General features: G+C 38.7%; 2 protein-coding genes across 2 annotated transcripts in view; one reads left to right on the top strand and one right to left on the bottom strand.

The window, feature by feature from the left end:
- Positions 1 to 1,547: 1,547 nt before the first annotated feature.
- On the top strand, positions 1,548 to 12,678 carry mmrn2b (multimerin 2b). Its single transcript, XM_053640444.1, has 6 exons — positions 1,548 to 1,804; positions 6,685 to 6,807; positions 7,434 to 7,540; positions 8,007 to 8,097; positions 9,266 to 9,674; positions 9,796 to 12,678. Exons 1-6 carry the CDS (start codon positions 1,548 to 1,550, stop codon positions 11,284 to 11,286), a joined length of 2,478 nt encoding a protein of 825 aa, XP_053496419.1. The 3' UTR covers positions 11,287 to 12,678.
- The window catches only part of bmpr1ab (bone morphogenetic protein receptor, type IAb), a 40,227-nt gene continuing 30,369 nt past the window's right edge, over positions 12,666 to 22,523 (bottom strand). Inside the window, exons 9-13 of the mRNA XM_053639465.1 lie at positions 22,299 to 22,491; positions 19,612 to 19,909; positions 19,308 to 19,483; positions 18,798 to 18,928; positions 12,666 to 18,102 (exon numbers count right to left, since the gene is read on the bottom strand). Of these exons, the coding sequence (XP_053495440.1) occupies positions 17,977 to 18,102; positions 18,798 to 18,928; positions 19,308 to 19,483; positions 19,612 to 19,909; positions 22,299 to 22,491 (924 nt within the window). The 3' untranslated portion in view covers positions 12,666 to 17,976. The remainder of the gene's footprint in view (positions 18,103 to 18,797; positions 18,929 to 19,307; positions 19,484 to 19,611; positions 19,910 to 22,298; positions 22,492 to 22,523) is intronic.

Consider the following 22,523-nt stretch of genomic DNA (forward strand, 5'->3'; position numbering starts at 1 on the left):
CACTGGAATTTGAAGTTTTGATCAAAGTGAAGTTGTGACCGAAGTGCATGTGGAAGTGGGTAAACAGTGGGTAAACTCCTTTTTTAAATCTTTTTTTTAAATAGAGATGTGTGCAGGACTGTTAAAATTACTGTCATGTAGGTATTATGTTTGTTTGTATCTGGCTGTGTCCCAAAATATAAACAAAACTAATAGCCAAATTTAAACTACTGTGATCCTGACCAGGCAGTGACTAAGGATAAATGAATGAAATGCATCACTTCATATCTGAAGAAGAAACCTCCCACTCACATAACTTTTTGTTGTGTGTCATGGGATCTGAGTTGTAATTAACTCCTCTAGTCTCAACCCAATGAAAAGTGAACCTTTTTCGCAAACATTCTTAACCATAAATTAGTGTACCTCCTATTTGTATCTGTATTAAAAACATTTATTTTCATTCCAAATAATATAACATACTTGCTTACATCCCAACTCCAGACCACTGCACCACTTGATTACATTTTTTTAAAATGGCTCCCAAGTTTTCCATTCCAGGGACATAACACAAATAAAGGCTAAAATGGGATGCCACAGTGGTTATGAAATGTTAGGTCACTAAGGCTCTGCTCAGCAGACAGGAAGCTCTTGATCAGCGTGCAGGAAACAGTGAAGTTTTGACAGGGTCTGAGGCCAGCAGCACGCGTTTGTTGTCACAGCTGAGCCGCACATGATTGAATCACTCAGACGGACATTGAACCCGTGGCTCTGAGGAGCACCACACTGCAGATCTACACTGAAGCCTGCCTTTCTTCAACTTATCCACACAATTGGACCCTTCTCCCAGAGATTGTCATTATTCCAAACAGGGCAAGCCCTGCACAGCTGCTTCACTGGTGGGATGTTGTCTGTTCAGCTTGAGAAAGAGCAGCAGCTGATGTCTGCTAAAAGGGTCTAGGGTCAGTACTGAGAACAAGGCCTCCAGTGTGTGAGCATGCTCATTTATAATTGAGGACACAGCCGTGAAACCAGGCATTGGTCATGGTTCATTTTTAGCTCTTTAGCTCTGTGTGATGTTAAAAAACACCTGATGAAATGAAAATCTATTCTGAAAAATAACATAACAGACAGCAAAATACACTCAAAATTTAAACTCAACTGTTTTCCTACAGGTTAGAAAGCATATGAAGGGCACATGCGTGTGTGTGTGTGTGTGTGTGTGGCCGTACAAGCCCAAGCCCAGTATATATTTGACAACTAGCTTATTGCTCCAGCACCTTTAACCCTCTGAAGCAGGCAGCCTCTTTCCTTCAATTGTCTGAGGGTGTGATACTGTCAAGGGAGAGGAGGGGGTGAGAGAACAAGAGACAGGAAGTGGGAGCAGAGAGGGTGGGGACTGAGAAAGTTTTATGAAAATGCTTGAACTCTGAAAGAGAAAAGCACACAGATAGAAAGGCAGAGGGAAAGCTGTTCAAGGCTGTTCTCAGAAGCAAACCACAAACTGGAGAAAGATTTCCAGTGCCTTTTACCCAATGCTGCCTGTGTGTTTTTATGTAAGAGGCAGGAGGATGGACCTCACAGTGCTCATGTTGCTGCTGGCCATGCTGCTATGCTCATCCTGCTTAAGTGATCTGAGAGCCAGGGATCCAGATGTAGAGGAAAATGAAAAGGCAGGGCTGGAGAGCAGTTTTAGCACAGCTCACATTCCAGTATCTCTTGGATATGAGCATCTCAGCAGATCTGGACAACTGGATACTCAGCTGGAGACATCTCAGAACCCTTTGCCCTTCTTGAGAGAGAGTTCACACCAACCTGCACGCAGAGGGTAAGTAACTTATTACATCAACAATAATAATTAAAAAAAAACAAAAAACAAAAAACAGTATACACTGAGACCTGGAAAAAGTGAAATACCATACCAGACTATTGTTGCTTCTCAGTTCTCTAAGTAAAAATGATGCAGTTTATTACCCATAAAACTACAGACAACATGGCTAGTTAGAATGCCTCAGTTTGTTAGCTTGGACATTTTCCTACCATCAACTACTTCATATATTTAAATAACGTACAAATAATCTGTCCTGGTGCATTAATCACCTTATTTTATTGTTTAAAAGATAAAAGTTCAGGTTTAAAGTTTTGAGGTCCCATCTTTGTTGAGGTCATACTGTATAGAGTTATAGATTGTATAGATACACTGTCGGGAAGAAAAAAAAAGGTATTGCAGAGGTACAGTTTTGTTTCCCAAGGGACAATCAATATAAATCTCAAAAGGTACAACAGTGGACCTTAAAGTCAAATGATCTATTGTAATTGTGTTTTATGGGCATATGGGTTACTTTCTCTTTTAGCCACTTGCATCTTACATTCTCCCAAATTGTCTATTCTACTGTGAGGGGCAGTAAGTGTTCAGGCATTTTTGATTATGTTGCTTAATATTCCTTAAACTTACTTAAACTTCCAGTGCATATATCCACCTCAAATGTGCACCCAATAAACCATAAAACAAGTCTTTTCACTTTGTACTTATAAATATGAACAAAAAGTATGTATTCATGAAGAAATGAAATATTGCCAAAAAGTTGTATTTTTGTTTCATCTGACCAGAGTATATTGTACCAAAAGACCTCTGATTTGTGGTCACCAACCCTGTTCCTGGAGATCTACCTTCCCGAAGACTTTAGCTCCAACCATAATCGTGCCCACCTGACCATCTAAATCATCGCTTTAAGAAGTTCTTGATCAACTAAAACAGGTGTGGTAAATTTTGGTTGGAGATGAAACCTGCAGGAAGATAGATCTCAAGGAACAGGGTTGGTGAACACTGGTCTACATGCTTTCAATTATATGAAATCTGCCAGTACTATGCGATGAAAAACAGGCCCACACCATGATGCTTCCACCTCCAAACTTCACTGTTGGTATAGAGTTTTAATCGTGATGTGCAGTGCCATTTCTTCTCCAAACATGGTGTGTAGTATGACAGCCAAAAAGTTCAATTTAGCTCTCGTCTGACCAGACTACACTCTCCCAGTATTTCATAGGCTTGTCCAAATGAGTTGTAGCAAACTTTAAACGAGCTTCAACATGCCCTTTCTTTAGTAATGGAGTCTTGCAGGGTGAGCGTGAGCAGTGGAGTGTATTGCCTATTGTTTTCTCTGTGACGATGGTACCTGCTGCCTCCAAGTGTTTCTGAAGCTCTTTCTGAGTGGTCCTTGGCTCTTGGACTACTCTTTTGATTCCCTGGTCAGAAATCTTGCGAGGAGCTCCTGTGCATGGCCGGTTGATGATGGCGTGATGTTGCTTCCACTTGTGGATAATAGGCCCCAGTGGTGCTTACTGGAGGATTCAAAAGTTTTGAAAAACGTCTGTATCAGATTAAATCAATATGTTTTGCAACAATAAGGTTGTGAAGGTCTTGGGAGAGCTCTTTGCTTTTACTCATCATGAGATGTTTCTTGTGTGACACCTTGGTAATGAAAAGCCTTTTTATAGACCATCAATTTACTAACCCCACTGATATTAATTTGCACAGACAGGAGGTATAATTACTTACGGATTTCAGCTGGTTCCTTGACTTACCTTGCCTTGGAGAACTGCTTTTTTTTAACGTGTTCAATACTTTTTCCTGTGTCATTCCACTTTATTACACATAACTTCATTTATGGACTTTAATGTTGTGAATTCTTAATATTTCCAGATTTCTTGAATCACTACTGATGTCTGGTGAAAATTTCATGTGAATAACCTCATTGGAAATATATTTACTGAAAAAAATGTTGACGTGTTCAATACTTATTTCCCCCACTGTACACCTCTGTGCTCCTTTTTTAGCAGAGGAGTTTGCATGGAGTATAGGAAAGGAGATGATTGCAGTGCAATTCATTGCTAATTGTTGATCCTGCAACTCTTTTCAAGTGACTGCTGACTTCTCTCTTATCTTCCATTAGTCCAAGAGCATGAAATCTGAGTGTGTGTGAAATCTTGCATGGTGCACCTGTCCTGGGACGATCAGTGAACTTTCCACCTGCATAATACTGAACCAATTGTATTGACAGGGATGTTTAAGGTCTTTGCTATAGCTCTGTAGCTTTTTCATTTGATTGTTTTAAATAATATTTTCCCTGAGAAATTTAGGAAGCACCTTCACCATAATTCCTACTTGGTCCCAACCAACATCCCAACAGCTCTCAACATCTGTCATCTTTTATTATGACACAAGGTGCAATTTGCACAAGAACATTAATCATGCAGCATTTATGTCTAATACTGAACACCTTATCAGGAACACTTACTAATACTGGGTAGGGTCCCTCTTTGGTCTCAAAATAGCCTCAATTCTTCGAGGCATGTTTTCCACAAGATGGTAGAAACATTCCTTTGATATTCTGGTCCAGGTTGATATGATTGATATGATCACAATTCCTGGAGATTTTTGTGTGCACTTTCATGCTGCTAATCTCCCGTTCTACCACATCCCAAAGATGTTCTGGATTCAGATCCGGTGACTGGGAAGGCCACTGAATAACACTGAACTCATTGTCATGTTCATGAAACCAGTTTGAGACAATTTTTGCTTTTTGACATGGTGCATTATCATGCTAGAGGTAGCTGTTAGAAGATGGGTAAATTGCAGCCATGAAGGGATGCACACGGTCAGCAACACTACTCAAATATTCTGTGGTATTCAAGTGATGATTGATTGGTATTAATGGGTCCAAAGTGTGCCAACAAAACATTCCCCACACCATTACAGCACCTCCACCAGCCTGGACTGTTGACACGAGTAAGCCTGGGTCCCTGATTTCATGCTGTTGGTGCCAAATTCTGACCCTACAATCTCTGTGCCTCATCAGAAATTGAGATTCATCAGACCAGGCTATGTTTTTCCAGTCCAGTTTTAATGAGTCCGTGCTCACTGCAGCCTCAGCTCTCTGTGCTTGGCTGACAGGAGTAAAACCTGACATGGTCATCTCTTGTTGTAGACCATCCGCCTCCAGGTTCGACATGTTGTGCATTCTGAGATGCTTTTCTGTCCACCACAATTGTACAGAGTGGTTATCTGAGTTACTGTAGCCTCTCCATCAGCTCAAACCACTCCGGCCATTTTCCATTGCTCTCTCTTATCATAAGGCATTTCCATCCATAGAACTGCTGCTCACTGGATTTTTTTCTTTATTGCACCATTCTGAATAAACTCTACAGATTCCCAGGAGATCAGCAGTTAATGAAATACTCAAACCAGCCTGTCTGGCACCAACAATCATGCCTCAAAATAACTGAGATCACATCCCCCCCCCATTTTGATGGCCGATGTGAACATTACCCGAAGCTTCTGGCCCGTATCTGCATGAATTTATGTATTGCACTGCTGCCACATGATTGGCTGATTAGATAAGTGCATGAATGAGTAAGTGTACATGTGTTTCTAATAAAGTGTTCCGTGAGTGTATAAGGTATTCAGACACTATTCATTTTATATATTGATAGGGGAAAAAAGTATTCAGACACTATCAATATGTAAAATTAATAGTGTCTGAATACATTTTTCCCCTTTCAATTACATTTGTTAAACATATCTTCATTTATGTTCAATTCAATTCAACTTAATTTAGTTCAACTGAGGCATTGTCTGTGTATTTAGAAAAGTCAACAGATATTATGTAAATAAATTTGAAGTGGTTCTATTCACTGGAAGTATATTAAATTAAATTAAATTAAAGTTTAAATTGCAAAGACAAATGTGCCCAAATACTGTCAAATATCAAAAATATTTAATGCTGCTGTCAAAATTGCGACGGTGAATATGGCTGTTTCACAGGCATATCATGACCTCAAGTTGATGTGCTGCCATCAGTTAGAGCACATTCACCCAGTCAACAGAAAATATGATCAGAGGAAATGCTCTGCACTGGGGACACTAGGTGTAACTCAATCATCAGCAGGTAGAAGGAAAAAACAGTGTATTTGAGTCTGGACCAGCTTGAACCGGTTTGTGTGTGCAGACATGACTCACAAAGGAGGCTCTGAGGAAAATAAATAGGTAGTTAAAAAGAGATTAATTGATAAAGGCTAAGAGAGATGAAAGAAGGAGTAAAGATTAAAGAGAGATGAGATGAGAAACATGAGGTATGAGCAAATGGTGTTAGATAAAAGTATATAGCACACAAAGAGCAGGACAGTGAAGTCACCTGATAATATGATAATGATAGATGATAAGCCAATCCATTTCAAACCTTGCATGTGGAATGAGCAATTCATTATACCAAAGCACACAGCTCTAAAGTGCCAATTGGTGCTATACTTAAAAAAAAGGAAGTGATAGAGAATTAATATTAAATATTAATAGTACATTAAACATCTTTATTATAGGCATTAATATTTATCATAAATGTTGGCAGATCAAATTCAACATTACTTCAATGTTAGAACGATCTACTAGATAAGTAGCTCTCATCACTAATATACATGTTGGTGTAGAACAAAGAACCCTTATTTTTGGTTTTTAAAAGAGTGACACTACCTGGCTTAGAACTTAAAAGAGCCTATAGAAATAGAAACCAAGCCTCTCTACAGCATTTATTCATTCTCTCGCACTCATATAACTTATCTCTCATCATTCTTTTCTGTGTGTGCTTTAATCTTTTCATCATTTAACCCACATTTCCTCCTTTTTGTTTCTTTTATGGTGGTCTTTCCATCCAGAAACTGGTGTGCATTTGTTCATCAGCGTTTGGTAAGCGTGGCTGAGCTCAGTGGTGCTGAGGAGCATACAATGAAGACAGTGAACCCCTGCATTAATGGTGACCCTGACTGCCAAACATTAAAGTGAGTTACTTAATTCAGCCTTGTAAACTCTCATGTATAATTATTATCTCATGTTTATGCATCAGGCGTCATTTGTGTGTACATGCTAAAGATATTCAATCTCAGTTTTTCTCTTACCATAAATTTGGGTTGGTATGTCAGTTAGGGCATCTACTATGTTTGAATTAGAGGTCATTAAAAAAAAAAAATGATTACAGACAGATTTTTTTTTTTTTTAAGCTTTGCTTCACAATATCAGAATTCCAGTAGGTCAAATGTTAAGGAGTTGGAGGCATCAGCTATCAAAGTATGTATATTTACTTTTAAGAGAGTCCTACATCATCATGGCTTGAAATACTTTCACGCAAGGAAGAAGCCCCTACTCCAAGATGAAGATGAAGATGAAGACCTACCTTATGAAGGACAAAAATTGAACTGTTTGGCCATAACATTCAGCCTAGGGATGGCAGCATCATACTGTGGGGGACTGGTTAAGTAAATAAAAATGGAAAAAATTCTGCCTCTTATGGAAATAAGGCAGATACCCTAGTTGATATTACACAGGAAATTTAAGTGAAAACTTGAGTTTGAATGCCTTTAGCCTCCACAAAGCATACATGTAGCTTTAACTGTATGCTGATGCTTAGGCATCAGCTCTCTTCACAGCCTACATACAGACAGAAGCAGAAAACTATTACTGCACTGCACTGGAAGTGCTGCCCAGGCCATGAAGGCAACAACTGTCAGGAGACAGGTAAACACATTCTCACACATCCACAAACACCGTAAACCTTTTGATAATGTCAATAAAACTACACGCAAAAATATAGCCAGGTATGGGTAAAGACTGCAGAATATAGCCTGAAAAGTGTATTTTGCAGTTAGAAATTATTTATGTACCCTGTGTAGCAAGCAACAGAAATAGAACCCAGGCTATAAAATATACATTTCATTGCACACATTTGATGTAAAAGGCCACATCGATTAGCACTGGTTGGTACTGGTGTAAAATGGGGGTAGGAACACTATGGATTATGTCAGAGGTCTTAAGTCTTAATTTTAAGTGAAATTTCTTGTGGGTTCTCCTTGGATGAAAACCTGCAGCCACATTGACCCTTTGCAGATAAGATACAAGACCCCTACATTTTTTAATGAATTATTTATGCTTTATTTTGATTGTATTTCATTAAGCCCATGTACCACTTCTCGGTCATCCGCAGTGAGTCTGACAGGAGAAAGTCAGTCCAGTCAAGACCACACAGAAACAGCTCCAACAGAGGTTGCACAGGCTGATGACTCTGGCTCTGGCAAGTATTCTGAACTTGGTCTGGGCCTGAATGATCTCACTTTTGGCCCATTACCCATAATCAATCACACTACAGTCCTTGTTTACTTTTTCCAATGATGTCTGGTTCTGAGATATAGAAGAAGTTCGCAAAAAATATCTGGCTCTCTGATGGCCTTCAAGTGTCTTCAGACAGGAAATTGAGGGTGACCTTCTCTTCTGAGTAGGGAGGCTCAGTATTTCCATTGAACCCAAGTATAAGACAGACCGAAATTTGTTTAGTTAAAAAAAATCAATACAACAATTATAAAAATAAAACTTCCAGGTCATCTATTAAAACATTTCAGCTGTTAATACATATCTAGATCATGTGTGGACCCCAAATGGGTTTGAGTTATCACTATACTTATTGCTATACTTAACCTCACTGCTCAGCCATCAAAGTCCTCACATGATATAGAAATGTAGAGGTAGTGTAAATATGAATATTGACAGATGGTCAAAGGATATACAAATTGGTTATAAACCTCTTTGCCTTCTTCAAATCAGGTTTGGAATCCAAGATGGTCAAGACAACAAAACTGTGACTTCTGGTTCTGTCTAACTATTTTTCTGCTGTTTAGCTTTATGTTAGGATCTTGTTGTAGTATACACCCACATTTCATTTTAGAATTGAAGTTTCCATTTCTCATCCAAAAAACATAGAGGGATGGAAAATTTTGCACCGAACTGTAGATTTTCCCGGGATAGTCTCCAGAACCTCCATGACTAGGATTATGTCTTGACTGAAGATGAATGAATGCATCTTGGATCCCTAAACCAATGCAAGTGGTCACCAAATACATCATCTACTACAACTACTTTAATAATACATACAACCTCACCTGTAGATGGTTAACTGGAGACTGTATTCTGGAGGATACAGGTAGGGATAATCCTGTTTGTTTAGGGACAATCTTGTGCCTTGATGAGGGGGAAAAATACAGAATACAATCTTTTATTGAAGCTTATTCCTTTTTTGAATAAGAAGCAAGAGTGCCAGCATGTCTGTAACTTCTTTGTGATAATAATTTAGTACCTGTGGTAATAAATATTCAGACTAAAGGCAGATGTGGCTGAAGCTCTGGCTTTGTATCCTAGTATGATTAGGTGAAATGGTTCAGAGTATTAACATCAATGTTTTGTTTTAGGCAGTGGTGGAGATATTCCTCCTTCTTCTCTGCCTTTCACGGACTCCAGCAGCCTCTCGTCATTTCATCAAATATTTGCAGCAGTAATGACTCAACTTCAGCCAGTGCTGGATGGCTTTAATCGTACTTTGGAGAATTTGTCTAGAGAGGTGGAAGGTTTGTCCATAGATCTGAAGAATCTGAGGCATGAGCAAGAGAGCATGTCCAAAACTAGGCATGCCCATGAAGAAAAACGTGAGAAAGACTTGGAGGACAGCTTTGAACAGATGCAGCAGATATGGTCAGAGTTGGACTCACAACGAAAAGAGATAGAACAAATAATCCACTTGAAACAAGAACATCTGCTTCATAACATGACCAATCTAAAGAACAAAATTGACCACAAGATCAACATGAGTCATGAGGAAATACAGGTAACACTTTATTACCCAGTATTAAACAGCCTACCGATCAAAGTAAATTAAAAACCAAGGCTGCAAGAAATAGTAAAAGAATATTAGAGTGTATTTTAGTCTTCATTTGTTTGCCATTTAGGTGAGTTTGCAGTCTCTGAATAAGTCCATGGAGGAAATTCGACTTAATCATGGAAGGCTGCAGGAGACAACACAGGGAGAACATACTCTTTCAACTGATGCCAGTGAAAGCGAGTCACCATTGGAGACCAGTGTGTGGGAGGCCATCAGTAATCTGGACATGAAAGTGCTGAATAACACAATGGAGCTCAATCCCCTAACTGAAAACTCTAATCATTTGATTAATATAGTCCAGAAGCTGGACCATGGCTTAAGGAACTTGAGTCAAAGACTGGAGTATGTCAGCCACAACACAGAGGTCCATTTGGCACAGATTGGGTTTGAAGTAGAGGCAGCTAGATTGGCTACGCTGAAAACCGTTAATGAACTAGCTTCTAATCTCAGTACCCAAGAGAGAGATTTAAGAGAGATTCAACTGGATGTGGACAATATTTATCAGCTTATCCAAAATAATGAGCTTGCCACAGCAGGTGAGATTTGCAGTTGTAAAGAAATCAGTGATTCATTGGTTAGGTTGGAATCTGAGGTGGTTAATGTCACAAATGTCGCCAAAGAAAACCGGTATGCCCTGGAGGATGTCGAAGCAAAGAGGGGGCTTAGCCAGTGGGCCCCAGAAGTTGAAGATCTCAATCAAGGCTTGTGGAGTGTGAGAGAATCACTAGCATTTGAGCAAGTCAAGAGAAATACTCTTAACGACAACCTAACCCAGTTGAAAACCTCCCTCCTGGACAGCCAAAAGGAGATCACTGGGCTTAAAGGCCAATTTGTTGCTAAGGAAGCTGAAATCAGACATCTCTCTGCATCATTCACTTCTTTACTCAAGGATGCCATCCGCCACTCCGAAGTTCTTGAGGTGCTTTTAGGAGATGAGGTCATGGAGTTCTCAAGCCGGTCCAAAAGCCAACAGAAGGAGCTTGCTATTCCTGTACTGCTACAGAAAATGCTTCTGATGCAGGAAAAGATTGACAGTCATGAGAATAGCTTGACCTCTCTAACGAAGATCAGTACAGAGAAACCTCAAATGATCAATGATGACCCTGTAGCATTCACAGAGTGGAGTCTCACAAAAGACCTGGGGAGTAATGCTGAAGATCCTCTAGAGTCTTTAGCAGACATTTCCAAAAGGGAGGATGATGAGGACTACTCAGTTAGTGACTTCTGGAGCCTTGGGAAGGAAGTGGAGCAGCTCGCTAACAGACTAAGCATGCTGGAACAGCAACCATGCAACTGCACTGCTGCCCCTGGTGGTATTGTAATGGAACTGCAGAGAGATGTTATAACCCTGCAACAAACTCTGGAGGATCATTTAAGAACTTTCCAGAATTTATTCAGATATACAGAAGAGCTGGCTAGCTCCTCTGACAGTGTGAACTTGGACCAGCTGCAGACCATGATGAGGACAAGAGAGAGGAAGAGAAAGAAGGTACAAAATATGAAGAAAACGGGAGAGACAATCAGCATGCGCAGTAAAAGGCACATTGGAAAAAAGTAAGACCTCTCCTGCTGGCTATTAACACAGCATATAGGCTACTGTTAGATCATCAATAAAATAAAATCATTAAGCGGACACTCTGGCTAAAAGACCAATAACAATACTAAGTAGCTTGTAGACTTTATCAGTTCAGTCTAGAATAGTCACGTCAAATACTGCGAAAACAAGATGATGCTTCAGATGATGCTTCATTACACTCAAAAACTAACAGGAGGGCAGGAAAAATAAGCAGTCCTGTACTGCTGATGCTAGTTTAAAAATGGTACACACTCTTTAGGAAAACCCTCTCCAAGGGTTCTTCCCTTCGTAAAAAGGGTTCTACTTGGAAGCAATCAGTTGTGCAAAAGAACCCTGAGGGTCCCAGGGAGATGACAAATCAATCCCTTAACATGTAGAACCGTGGTGAGAGTCCTCATGATTTTATGACAGATTTGCATAATGTAAGCTAGGTATTTGTAGTGACAGAACATTTATGCAGCAATTACACAAAATTGTGAATTTTGCAAGTCTGGGGAAAAACTAATTTGTTCTGCAGAAGACTATAAAAAGATGATCAGTCACAGTCACACACACACACACACACACACACACACACACACACACACACACACACTATATGCTAGTTTAATGCTATAATGCCCTTGTAATCAAATTTTAGAAGACCACTAGGGCTGGATGGCATGATTTTATAACAATATCGCATTATATTAACATGAAACATTGTGGGTATAATCAAGTGTTGTTGCTTTTATAAATCCATGGTTGCTTACTGTAATAAGTATCGGATTAGGCATTATATTATGTTTATACCAACTGTTCAAGTTCTTTTTGAAAGTGTTACATTTCTAGTTCTCGTTAGTATTACATTTTTTGCCATACTGCTCACCATGCAAATCAGCTTTGGAAATGTAAGTAAAAATCTTATAACAGTCCTTTTCATACTCTATTTCATTCAACATACTTATATGGATATTGCTCTTCTGAGGCGTTCAACACGAGTGTCCGTCACAAGAAAAGTCCAAGATGTAGCAAGGTATTACTAAACCATGGCAGTGATTTTCAGGTCAGTAACAGGATTGTGTTATGTACCTCACACCTGACGTTAGACTAGGTCATTTCTGTCCCAACTGAAGCACGGCATAATTCCTGTGGCATCCCTCAGGCTGGGACAGGGAGGTAAGGTTTCTGAGACAAGCATGTCCCATGAAGCTTGTGATGGGTGAGGGACTCGCACCGGAGCTTGTGAAGGGAACACTGGTCCAAAGGAAGGTTATGAACATGACACAGTATGGACACAGAGTAAAGACATGACAGAGACCTAGTAGAAGTAACTAGCTATCCTTTAACGAATTATGCGAAACTGACAAAGATCACATTCCATTATTTTGTGTTGTACATGTTTGTATTCGAGTGCCCTCTTGTGGCCATTTTTAAAACGGCAAAAACACAGACAGGTCCTGCTGTTCAACCTTGCTGTGTTGCTGTGATGCTTCAAAGCTTCAATGACACTTTGTTAAACTGGCCAGTGGATACCATGAGGTCATAACAGACAGGTTAACACAAAAAGTGACTCTTTGATAGAGTAATTACTTTCTAGTAAAACATAGCCAAGATCGAATCAAGCAATAGAGGAAAAGAGCTACGTGTAGCAGTTTTGCCCAAAACATTTTAACTTGTCCCCAATGAAAGAAAAAACAAAACAAAACAAAAAAAACACTGCACATACACACTGGCTCTTACACCTTTACTCTGCACACTTCTCTAGAACTCAATTAAAAAATATATTGAATGGTAGCAATACTTGTATTGCTGTCTGCTTGATATATTGCTTTGCTTGTATTTGCTCATTTTTAAGTTGCTTTGAATAAAAGCCTCTGCTAAATGAATAAATGTAAATTTGATATATTATCTGCCATTGTCATTAATTAATTGTAGAAAAGCTTCAATCGGTTGATAAATTTCTTCTGGTTCATTATTTATACTGCTTATCTTCAACCACTATGTGCATTTTTAAAACAGTACATGGTTAAGGCTCTGGGTTACTGATCAGAAGGTCAGCTGTTTAAGCCTCAGCACCACCAAGCTGCCACTGTTGGGCCCTTGAGCAAGGCCCTTAAGCCTCGCTACTCCAGGGGCACCATATCACGGCTGACCCTGTGCTCCGACTCCAACTTCCTAACAAGCTGGGGTACACGAAGAAAAGAATTTCACTGTGTTGTAATGTACATTCCTGTGCACCCTATTTTGTTTAGTACAAGCTTTGTTAGAGATTTTTTCTTTAATGACTTCTACATTATCGAGTCAGTACATAAACATTTGAAATTCCCAAACATTAGTTTTCCAGCACAAAATGAAATGTTACAGAAAAATGTTTGTATGTCAGGAAAGAAAGCAGCATATTACGTAAGAGACACTTTTCAGACAAAAAACACAAAAATGAAGGCTGCTGGGTTTTGCTGCAAAAATAAGAAGCAAGTGCGACAGTCAAAATCTCCAGAAGAACCGTGACTGGTTCTGCAAGATGCTCAATAAAACTTACAGCTCATTTCCTTATAAAACTGCACTAATTGTACCCGTGACTAGTAATACATTTTTTAAAGCAAATGGTCATCACACCAAATATCGACTTTTTCATTTATTACAGTTTACTGCTCTCTCTAATATTTTTTAAAATGTAGAACCATTTAATTTCATTATATTTGAAGGCATCATTGCTCTACAGCATTTCTATGCATGTGCCTAAGACTACTGCACAGTGCTGTATATATGACAAAGGCTTCTTGTTCTTCTTGGCTAGCTAATTTTGAACAGAAAAATACAACTGCACCTTTTAACAGCTCCAATCAAATAAACCGTGCCAATAGTTCATGGTGATCATGGCACACGTCTTCGGTCTAACATCAATAATATTTCTGGTACATATTTGGTTAAAGAAACATCACTTATGTCTAGACTTAAGCATGATCTAAATAAGAGACCATGCTTCCCTTACCTTATTAGTAATTTCTTAACCTCATGATCTGCATAATTCAAGTACGGGGAGAAACAACCTTATTCAGTCAAAAGAATTACAAAGGGTTGCATACTAAAATATTATTTACTTTAAAATCGATACATTGGACAAATTCTATGTACAGAACAGCTTTTCTTGGTAAACATAAGGCACCCTTTTTTTAACCAGATGCTGTACAAAACAAATAAACGAACAAAAAAAAATAATTATACACAAGCTTCTTTTGCACACTGGACATACAAGACAAGGATAAAAATTCTGTAGTCAAATAATGATACAGATTAATTTCTACTGGCTACAACACATTTATTAATCAAGAACAAGGTAACGGGCATGTGCTGATGAACCGATTTTGAGTGCATAGGTGTTGAGCTTTAGTAATTACACAAAACAAGCTCTGATGCATATTAACACATGGACACTGTGGTGTATTTTGAAGGTCTGAGCATGGAATACAAATTAATTGCCAGAAACTGTGTTCCTATCTCAGATGGCACGGACATAGCAGTAAAGGGTTTTGGTGGGAATAACTAAACTCATTTAAAATCAATAGTTACATAAATTCAATTAACCAGGCTAAATATAGGTATGCAGATAATTAGCACAATGAATTTAATTTTGTGTGCAGAATTCATGTAATTACTGGAATCAGTATACTCTGTTTTCTGGAACAATTCTCAGGTTTCATTCATAAAGGTAATCATTTTTAAAACTAAAAAAGATGGATTATTTGTTGGTTTTAACTGTACAGTAAGAACGGAACATTAATTTAATGTCAAGCTGTTCTGTAATAATATGGAGTATGCCATTTTTAAAATGAGTATTTTCTTCTGGTTTTTTTTTTTTTTTTTTTACCACAATAGTTCATTCAACATGACATGATTTGAATAAATAACACATGCAGCTGTATTCTTCAATCCCATCTGGTATTTATGAGATTCTATAAGTAATCAGTCACATTAACCAAAACTCTTCAAAGTAAACTCATATGAATCCTATCTGGCATATATTAATGTGATTTATTGGCATGTTTAAAGCAGTGATGGTTTAGTGCTTTAGTTCAGATCATGAACACTGCCACTGTTGGGTCCATGAGCAAGGCCCTTAACCCTGTAAGTCAGTGTGGATAAAAGTGGCAGCCAAATGATGAAATGAGAATGTAAAATGTAATGTGGATGATGTGAGGCTACATGGCACTGCATCATAGTCAACCAAACCATGCTTGTTAGACAGAGTACAGTGCTCTCCACTAATATTGGCACCCTTGATATATATGAGCAAAAGAATGCTGTGAAAAATTGTCTTTTTTTGTTTAACCTTTTGATCTTGTGATAAAGAAAAAATTCACAAAAATACTCTGCTCTCATGGATATCAAACAATTTATCAAAAAATATTTGTTAAATATAGTACAACAATTATTGGCACGCCAATGAAATCATATGATAAAAATATATTTGAAGTATATTCCCATTGATATTTTAAATTTTTTAGTAGACCTGGTGACTAGGAACAGGAAATTGTTCAACCATGACTTCCTGTTTCACAGGGGTATAAATATGAGGCAACACATAGGCTAAATTCCCTTAGTTATTCATAAAGATGGGTTAGAGGAAGGAATATAGCTGTGATGTGCAGCAAAAGATTGTTGAGCTTCACAAAATGGGAAGTGGCTATAAGAAAATAGCACAAGCATTGAAAATGGCAATTTCCACCATCAGAGTAATAATTAAGAAGTTCCAGTCAACTGGAAATGTTATGAATTAATCTGGAATTGGACGTGTCTATATTGTCTCAGCGCACTGTTAAGAGGATGGTTCGAGTGGCCAAAAAATCTCCAAGGATCACAGCTGGAGAATTGCACAAGTTGTGTCTTGGGGTCAGAAAGTCTCCAAAACTACAATCTGAAGTCATCTACATCACCACAAGTTGTTTGGAAGGGTTTAAAAAAAAAAAGCCTCTACTCTCATCCAAAAACAAATTCAAGTGTCTTCAGTTTTCCAGACACTACTGGAACTTCAAATGGGATCGGGTTCTATGGTCAGATGAAACCAAAATAGAGCTTTTTGGCAATAAACACCAAAGGTGGTTTTGGCGCACACAGAGAAAAAGCACAGTGGAAAAGCACCTCATGTCCACGGTTAAATATGGTGGTGGCTCTTTCATGTTTTGCGGCTGTTTTTTTTGCCAGAGGAGCTAGACATTTTGTTAGGATACATGGCATCATGGACTCTATCAAATATCACCAGATATTAAATGAAAACCTGACTGCCTCTGCCAGAAAGCTTACAACAGGCCATGGTAAAATGGTTTACTGACCACAAAATCAAGGTCCTGCCATGGCCATCCCAGTCCACTGACTTGAAACCCATAGAAAACCTGTGCAGTGAACTGAAGCGGAGAGTCCACCAGCGTGGACCTCGAAATGTGAAGGATCTGGAGAGATTCTGTATGGAGGAACGGTCTCGGATCCCTTGCCATGAATTCTACAACTTCATCAGGCATTATAGGAGAAGACTCAGAACTGTTATCTTGGCAAAGGGAGGTAGCACAGAGTATTGACTAAAAGGGTGCCAATAATTGTTGCACACCTATATTTAACAAAGATTTTTTTTGATAAACCTGTGTTTTGTTTGCAATTGTTTGATATCCATGAGAGCAGAATATTTTTGTGAATTTCTTTTAACAAAACAGCAAAAGGTTCAACAATAAAGACAATTTTTCACAGCCTTCTTTGCTCATATTTACCAAGGGTGCCAATATAAGTGGAGGGGACTGTAGATGACTGACAGCCATTTATAAAGTGTAGAATGATTTCTGTATCATGGTGTGGAAAATTTGTGATTACACTGTCAGCCCCAGATGACCGCTTACACTGGTTATAGCTCAAAACGGCCCTGCCCCTATACTTCCATCCGCACCGAATACATCATCCAAATATTTTTGGACAACACATCAATATTAATTGGACAGATTTTTTAAAATAGAGAATGTGTAAGAAACTCTTCACGTGAGAATTTTTTTTTTAAATATCAATAACATTATTGATGAATAATATTTACTAATCGATAATAATATGAGAGAATATCATTTAAAATAACAGTTTGCTTTCCTTTGCACCTGTATTGTGTGCTGCACATAATCCGTATTCAGAGCAGTCATTTCGAGTCCGCATGGAAGAATACCTCCACTCTGATGCGTACATCTCTCCGGCTGCTGAGGGATGGAAGAACGATACTATATAGAGAATGAATCAGCCTTCTCCAAAACGGTCTTGTACTTCCGGATTTCCACTCCGTTGGTATGTGCTGCCATTTGCATCATGACACACAGAGCTTTCACAGAAAGCAATTTATTTGGCAGATCTCTGCTAATAGACTGTCTAAAGTAAAAGAGGATGGACGGTTGAAGTAGGGAAACAGCTAGATCACTCTACTTAGTTAGTGTTTAAGATCAAATAGACCCACACTAGGTCTGTCGACTTCTTTGAAGTGGTGACATGGCACTCCCAGTCCAGCAGAGGGTGCTACAGGGACACTGAGGGATTTCAGTGAAAGAGAAGTGCTCTGCTCTGTAGCACTCCGCTTCACATTTATGTTTGGGAACAATTCCTGGTTCAAAGGAGTTCACATTTCCACTCTGCCACAGAAGCACACAGTGTAATGTGTAGTGATGTACTTCATATTTTGATGTCTTGTGATTCCACCATTTTGGCAAGTGTTTTCTTTATTCTCAGAGCAGTGAGGCGAGACGCTGGGTTATGGGCCCAGCACTCGGACATCAGCTTCAGCATGGCTCTGAGACACTGTGGGGTGGGGGGTTGGGAAGGAAAAAAAAAAAAAAAAAAAAAAGACCATTCTGTAAGCAGGATCATGTTACCAAATTAAGCCTTAAAGTATCACTGAAAGTATATTGTTTCTGAATTATTCAGTAACTACTATAATCTATGAAGAAAATCCTATGTTGAATCCTAATAAAATGGCCCATAAATACTCTTCTACATCTTTCCCCATGAAGATGGAATTTAGAAACATGTCCTTCTACAATACAAAAAAAAAAGCTTAATACTGCTAACAATTGGCTAACTTGGCTAGCCTTCAGCTACTTGTAGTAAACAAGCCCCGGAAAGTTGATGCAATATTCTCAATGATTTATCTAACCATAGCCAAACCAGTCAAAATATCTCCTTTTTCAGCTAATTTGCTAACTAGTTAGCTTAACACACTTTCTCTGACTAAAGAGAAATTGTCCAATGCCCCCCAAATCCGACTAGAACTTGTATATCGCTCAGGATTGGTTTAAAGCTGTGGAGCCGATCTTAAGATATCACAAACTGAGCTCATACTCAACGTTTCCTGATTTAAAAAAATAAACAAATAAAATTGAAGTACACAAGCACCAACGTGTATAACTGTAACGATGAAATCGACAATTTAAAAGCCATATTTATGTTCATTGGTACTTTAATGAATTTATGAAAATAAAAATATAACTCATTACCTCGTCGCTGTTCCAGCGATTGGAGACCGTAGGCCGCATGCCCTTTACACACACGACTTCCCTCATGTCCTCGTAAGATGGATCTGAAGGAACTGCGTCCCAGTATGGTAACTGGTACTCTTCCACAATGCCTGCAGAAACAACAGAATCTAAATGGGGCTGATCTTTAGCCAGGACCATTCAATAACATGTTCAGGAATATAGACATAAAAATCATTAAGTCAACCTATGCTTTAGAACAGAGGTCACCAATCTTGCTCCTGGAGATCTACCTTCCTGAAGACTTTAGCTCCAACCATAACCATGCCCACCTGACCATCTAATCATTTCCTTAAGAAGTTCTTGATCAACTAAAACAAGTGTGTTCGACTTTTGATGGAGATGAAACCTGCAGGAAGGTAGATCTCTAGGAACAGGGTTGGAGACCACTGCTGTAGATGCTCATGTAGCATGTTCAATTCTCTAGAGACACAAGAGTGTAAAAGACAACAGATATATAGCACAACAGACCTCCTGTCACACATCGGCGGGCCATCTCCCAAACCACCAGGCCATAACTGTAAATGTCTGCCATGATGTAAGCCTGGAACTGATTCTTATTCATCGTCTCATCCAAAACCTCAGGGGCCATATACCTCCGTGTTCCCATCCGTGTACTCAGAGGGACGTCCACCTCATTAGTGTCACTGAGGGAAACAGGGTAAAGGTGTAAGAATCATTAAGCGTGCATTCAGGCATATGGAAAAACTAGGTGTCAGATACAACAGATATATACACACACGTGTGCATATTCAGAGAGGCTGTGCAGGTGTACCTGTTGTATTTAACAGCCAGACCCAGATCAGCGATGCAGCAAGTGCCGTTCTTCTTGATGAGGATGTTCTTGCTCTTCAGATCTCGGTGAGCGATGGCTGGTTTGCCTTGCGTGCCATAGATCTCAGTATGGAGGTGGCACAGACCACACGCTGCAGAGTAGGCCAGCTTCAGCAGAGCCTGAGTGTCCAGGGTGGTGAACTTCAGGTAGTCGTACAGAGAGCCGTTCTCATGGTAGTCGGTGATGAGGAAGAGCTGCGTGAAGGTTCCGGTGCCCTTAATGTCAGCTGCAATAAAACCTGAGGGAAACAGAGGAAAGCAGGTCCATAGTGTTAGTGCAGCACCACAGTGGTATAGCTATATATATTAATAAACTCAGACAATGTTATACTGATCATGGTACACTACACTGTGGTAATAAATAATACAATTAAGGCCCGGTCACACTGGGACGTTTTTTTTCAGCATGTTAAACCGTTTAAAGCCCCATGTCTAAATCAATGGTTGTCAATGGGAGTGTTCACACCCACGCGTTTTATGCAGGCCACCAAAGCGACAAATCTTTTTTTTTTTTTAATGTCGAGAGGTTCGTTTTGGGTTTTTTTTTTTTTTTGACGTGCCGCGTTAAAAACTGGCCAACAAATGAGATTCGCACTTTTGAGCATGTGCCCGGAGCCACTGAAGTTTTGCCGAGAAGTTTATTTATTTTTTTAAGCTTTACCATTTTGCTGAGAGAGAGAAAGCGAGTAACAGAATAAGACTCCGACACAATATGATGCTGCTGTCTTTTATATCTGAACACCAAGAAGTTTTTAATAAACGCTACAGCATCTACAAAAAAGGAGTTGTTGTTCTATTAAAACATCTTTACTAGCATCCACCATTTTGGTAAGAGAGTGAATAAATGACATACCCAAAATAAAATGCACACTGCTCGTGAATCCTTCTGGCTACACACACAAACAAGGAATCTTTGAAAGAGGACACAGAGTTAAAGACTCTAACTCAGACTGCTACCAACGTGTATATATGTGCGAATTATGTGACCAAGCGATCCATTTCGTTCTTTCAGTGTTGTTTTATATACACTAAATAGGATCATTTCTGTTTCTTTGGTCTCTTTCCCACAAATATTACACACCTCTGCGCAACAATAATCCGCTGACTGATTGATAGTTTATTGTATTTATTTTACACCTGGCATATACAGTAGGTGTGCATGCATATATTGAGACCTTCTTTGTTTGCACGGCTGTGAATACCGGCTGAATTCTGAATCTCACACACAAGCATATACGCTACTCATACTATTTCTATCAAATAAACATATAGCAGAAATAGTAAGAGCTGTATGACTATGTGATTTCGATTTCAGCCACTGTTTTGCTTCCTTCTTCTCAGTGACAAGAAGATGTGCAGTGTCAGCTTGTGTACCGGGTTATTTCTGCTCGTTTATAAGCGCCACCTACTGTCAGGGAATGAATTTGCACTTTTGTTCAGTGCATCGCCTCTGGCGTTTATGGGCCTACTGTGTGTCAAGCTGGTGAAGCCGTGTTCATTTTTAAAGATTACATTAAGTGATACACTGACAAGCCTTGACATTACTGGAGAGCCGAATGAAGTTTGAGACGTATATTTACAGATTTTGGTCGAGAAAACCGACAGGATGCCCTAATTCAGAGCTATTCAGTTGTGCCAGATCTAGACCTTGAAGAAATTTTAATTGATCCTTTGACCGATAAGAGCTATTTAAATGAAACATGGATTCTGTATACATTACGAGCTTTTAACCTTACAGACATTCGATCGTATGCTATTCATTTTTCAATGAGAGGAGCAGCGTGCTGTGTGGTAAGCGAGCTAGATCCCGAGGATCTTTCAAGGACCTGCTTGCCCACCATCAACTTAGCTATTAGGTTTGGCTAACATTTCCTGCTTTACTAGGAAATTTATAGGAAACTGAAACAAAAGATCTGCATATAATGTGGTTAAGATTTCTCAGATAATAAATGAATCACTATCAATGATGTAACATAGCTAGCTAACAACTTATGAGCCTGATGTTGCTCTATTATGTATTATTATTATATATATATATATATATATATATATATATATATATATATATATATATATATATCTATATATCTATATATCTATCTATATATATATATATATCTATATATCTATCTATATATATCTATCTATATATATATATATATCTATCTATATATATATATATCTATCTATATATATATATATATATATATATATATATCTCTCTCTATATATATATATATATATCTATATCTATATATCTATATCTATATCTATATATATATATATATATATATATATATATATATATATATATATATATATATAAAAAAATGTATGCAGGCTGCTATTTGAATATGGAAATGGCTGGGTGTGTCTTGCACACTCATGACACTTGATACAGTGCACTCATACATCACAACTCATGTTATATAAAGGGTTTCAGGCTTATATTTCTATAAAGCAAACTCACATATGAAAGGAAAGTTATTATATCTTTGGCCCCTCACCTGGTATTGGTTTTGTAATCTTGGACCCACTCTGAACTAATTAAGTAGCCCTGTCCTTATACTGATAGATAATAGTTAACTACACAGTGGTCAGAGGAAAACACACAGTGGTGTGACGTACCGAGAATGTTCTCATGTCTCATCAATACAGTCTGGTAGATTTCCGTCTCCCTGAACCAGCTGGTCTCCTCACGAGTGAAAAACACCTTTACTGCCACTTTCTCTCCTCTCCAGCGGCCGAGCCACACCTCACCATAGCGCCCCTTCCCAATCTGACGCACCATCTGGATCTGTTTAGCAATAGTGCGCTGCACCTGGACAGGAGGGGGGGACCATGAGCAGTTGA

The sequence above is a fragment of the Ictalurus furcatus genome, chromosome 13, assembly GCF_023375685.1.
Source record: "Ictalurus furcatus strain D&B chromosome 13, Billie_1.0, whole genome shotgun sequence".
Classification (NCBI taxonomy): Eukaryota; Metazoa; Chordata; class Actinopteri; order Siluriformes; family Ictaluridae; genus Ictalurus; species Ictalurus furcatus.

Excerpts from the sequence above, each read along its gene's own strand:
- mmrn2b (XM_053640444.1), top strand. The coding sequence starts at position 1,548 with ATGGACCTCACAGTGCTCATGTTGCTGCTGGCCATGCTGCTATGCTCA. Across the intron at positions 1,805-6,684 it reads CACCAACCTGCACGCAGAGG|AAACTGGTGTGCATTTGTTC; the intron begins GTAAGTAACTTA and ends CTTTCCATCCAG. Across the intron at positions 7,541-8,006 it reads CAACAACTGTCAGGAGACAG|TGAGTCTGACAGGAGAAAGT; the intron begins GTAAACACATTC and ends GGTCATCCGCAG.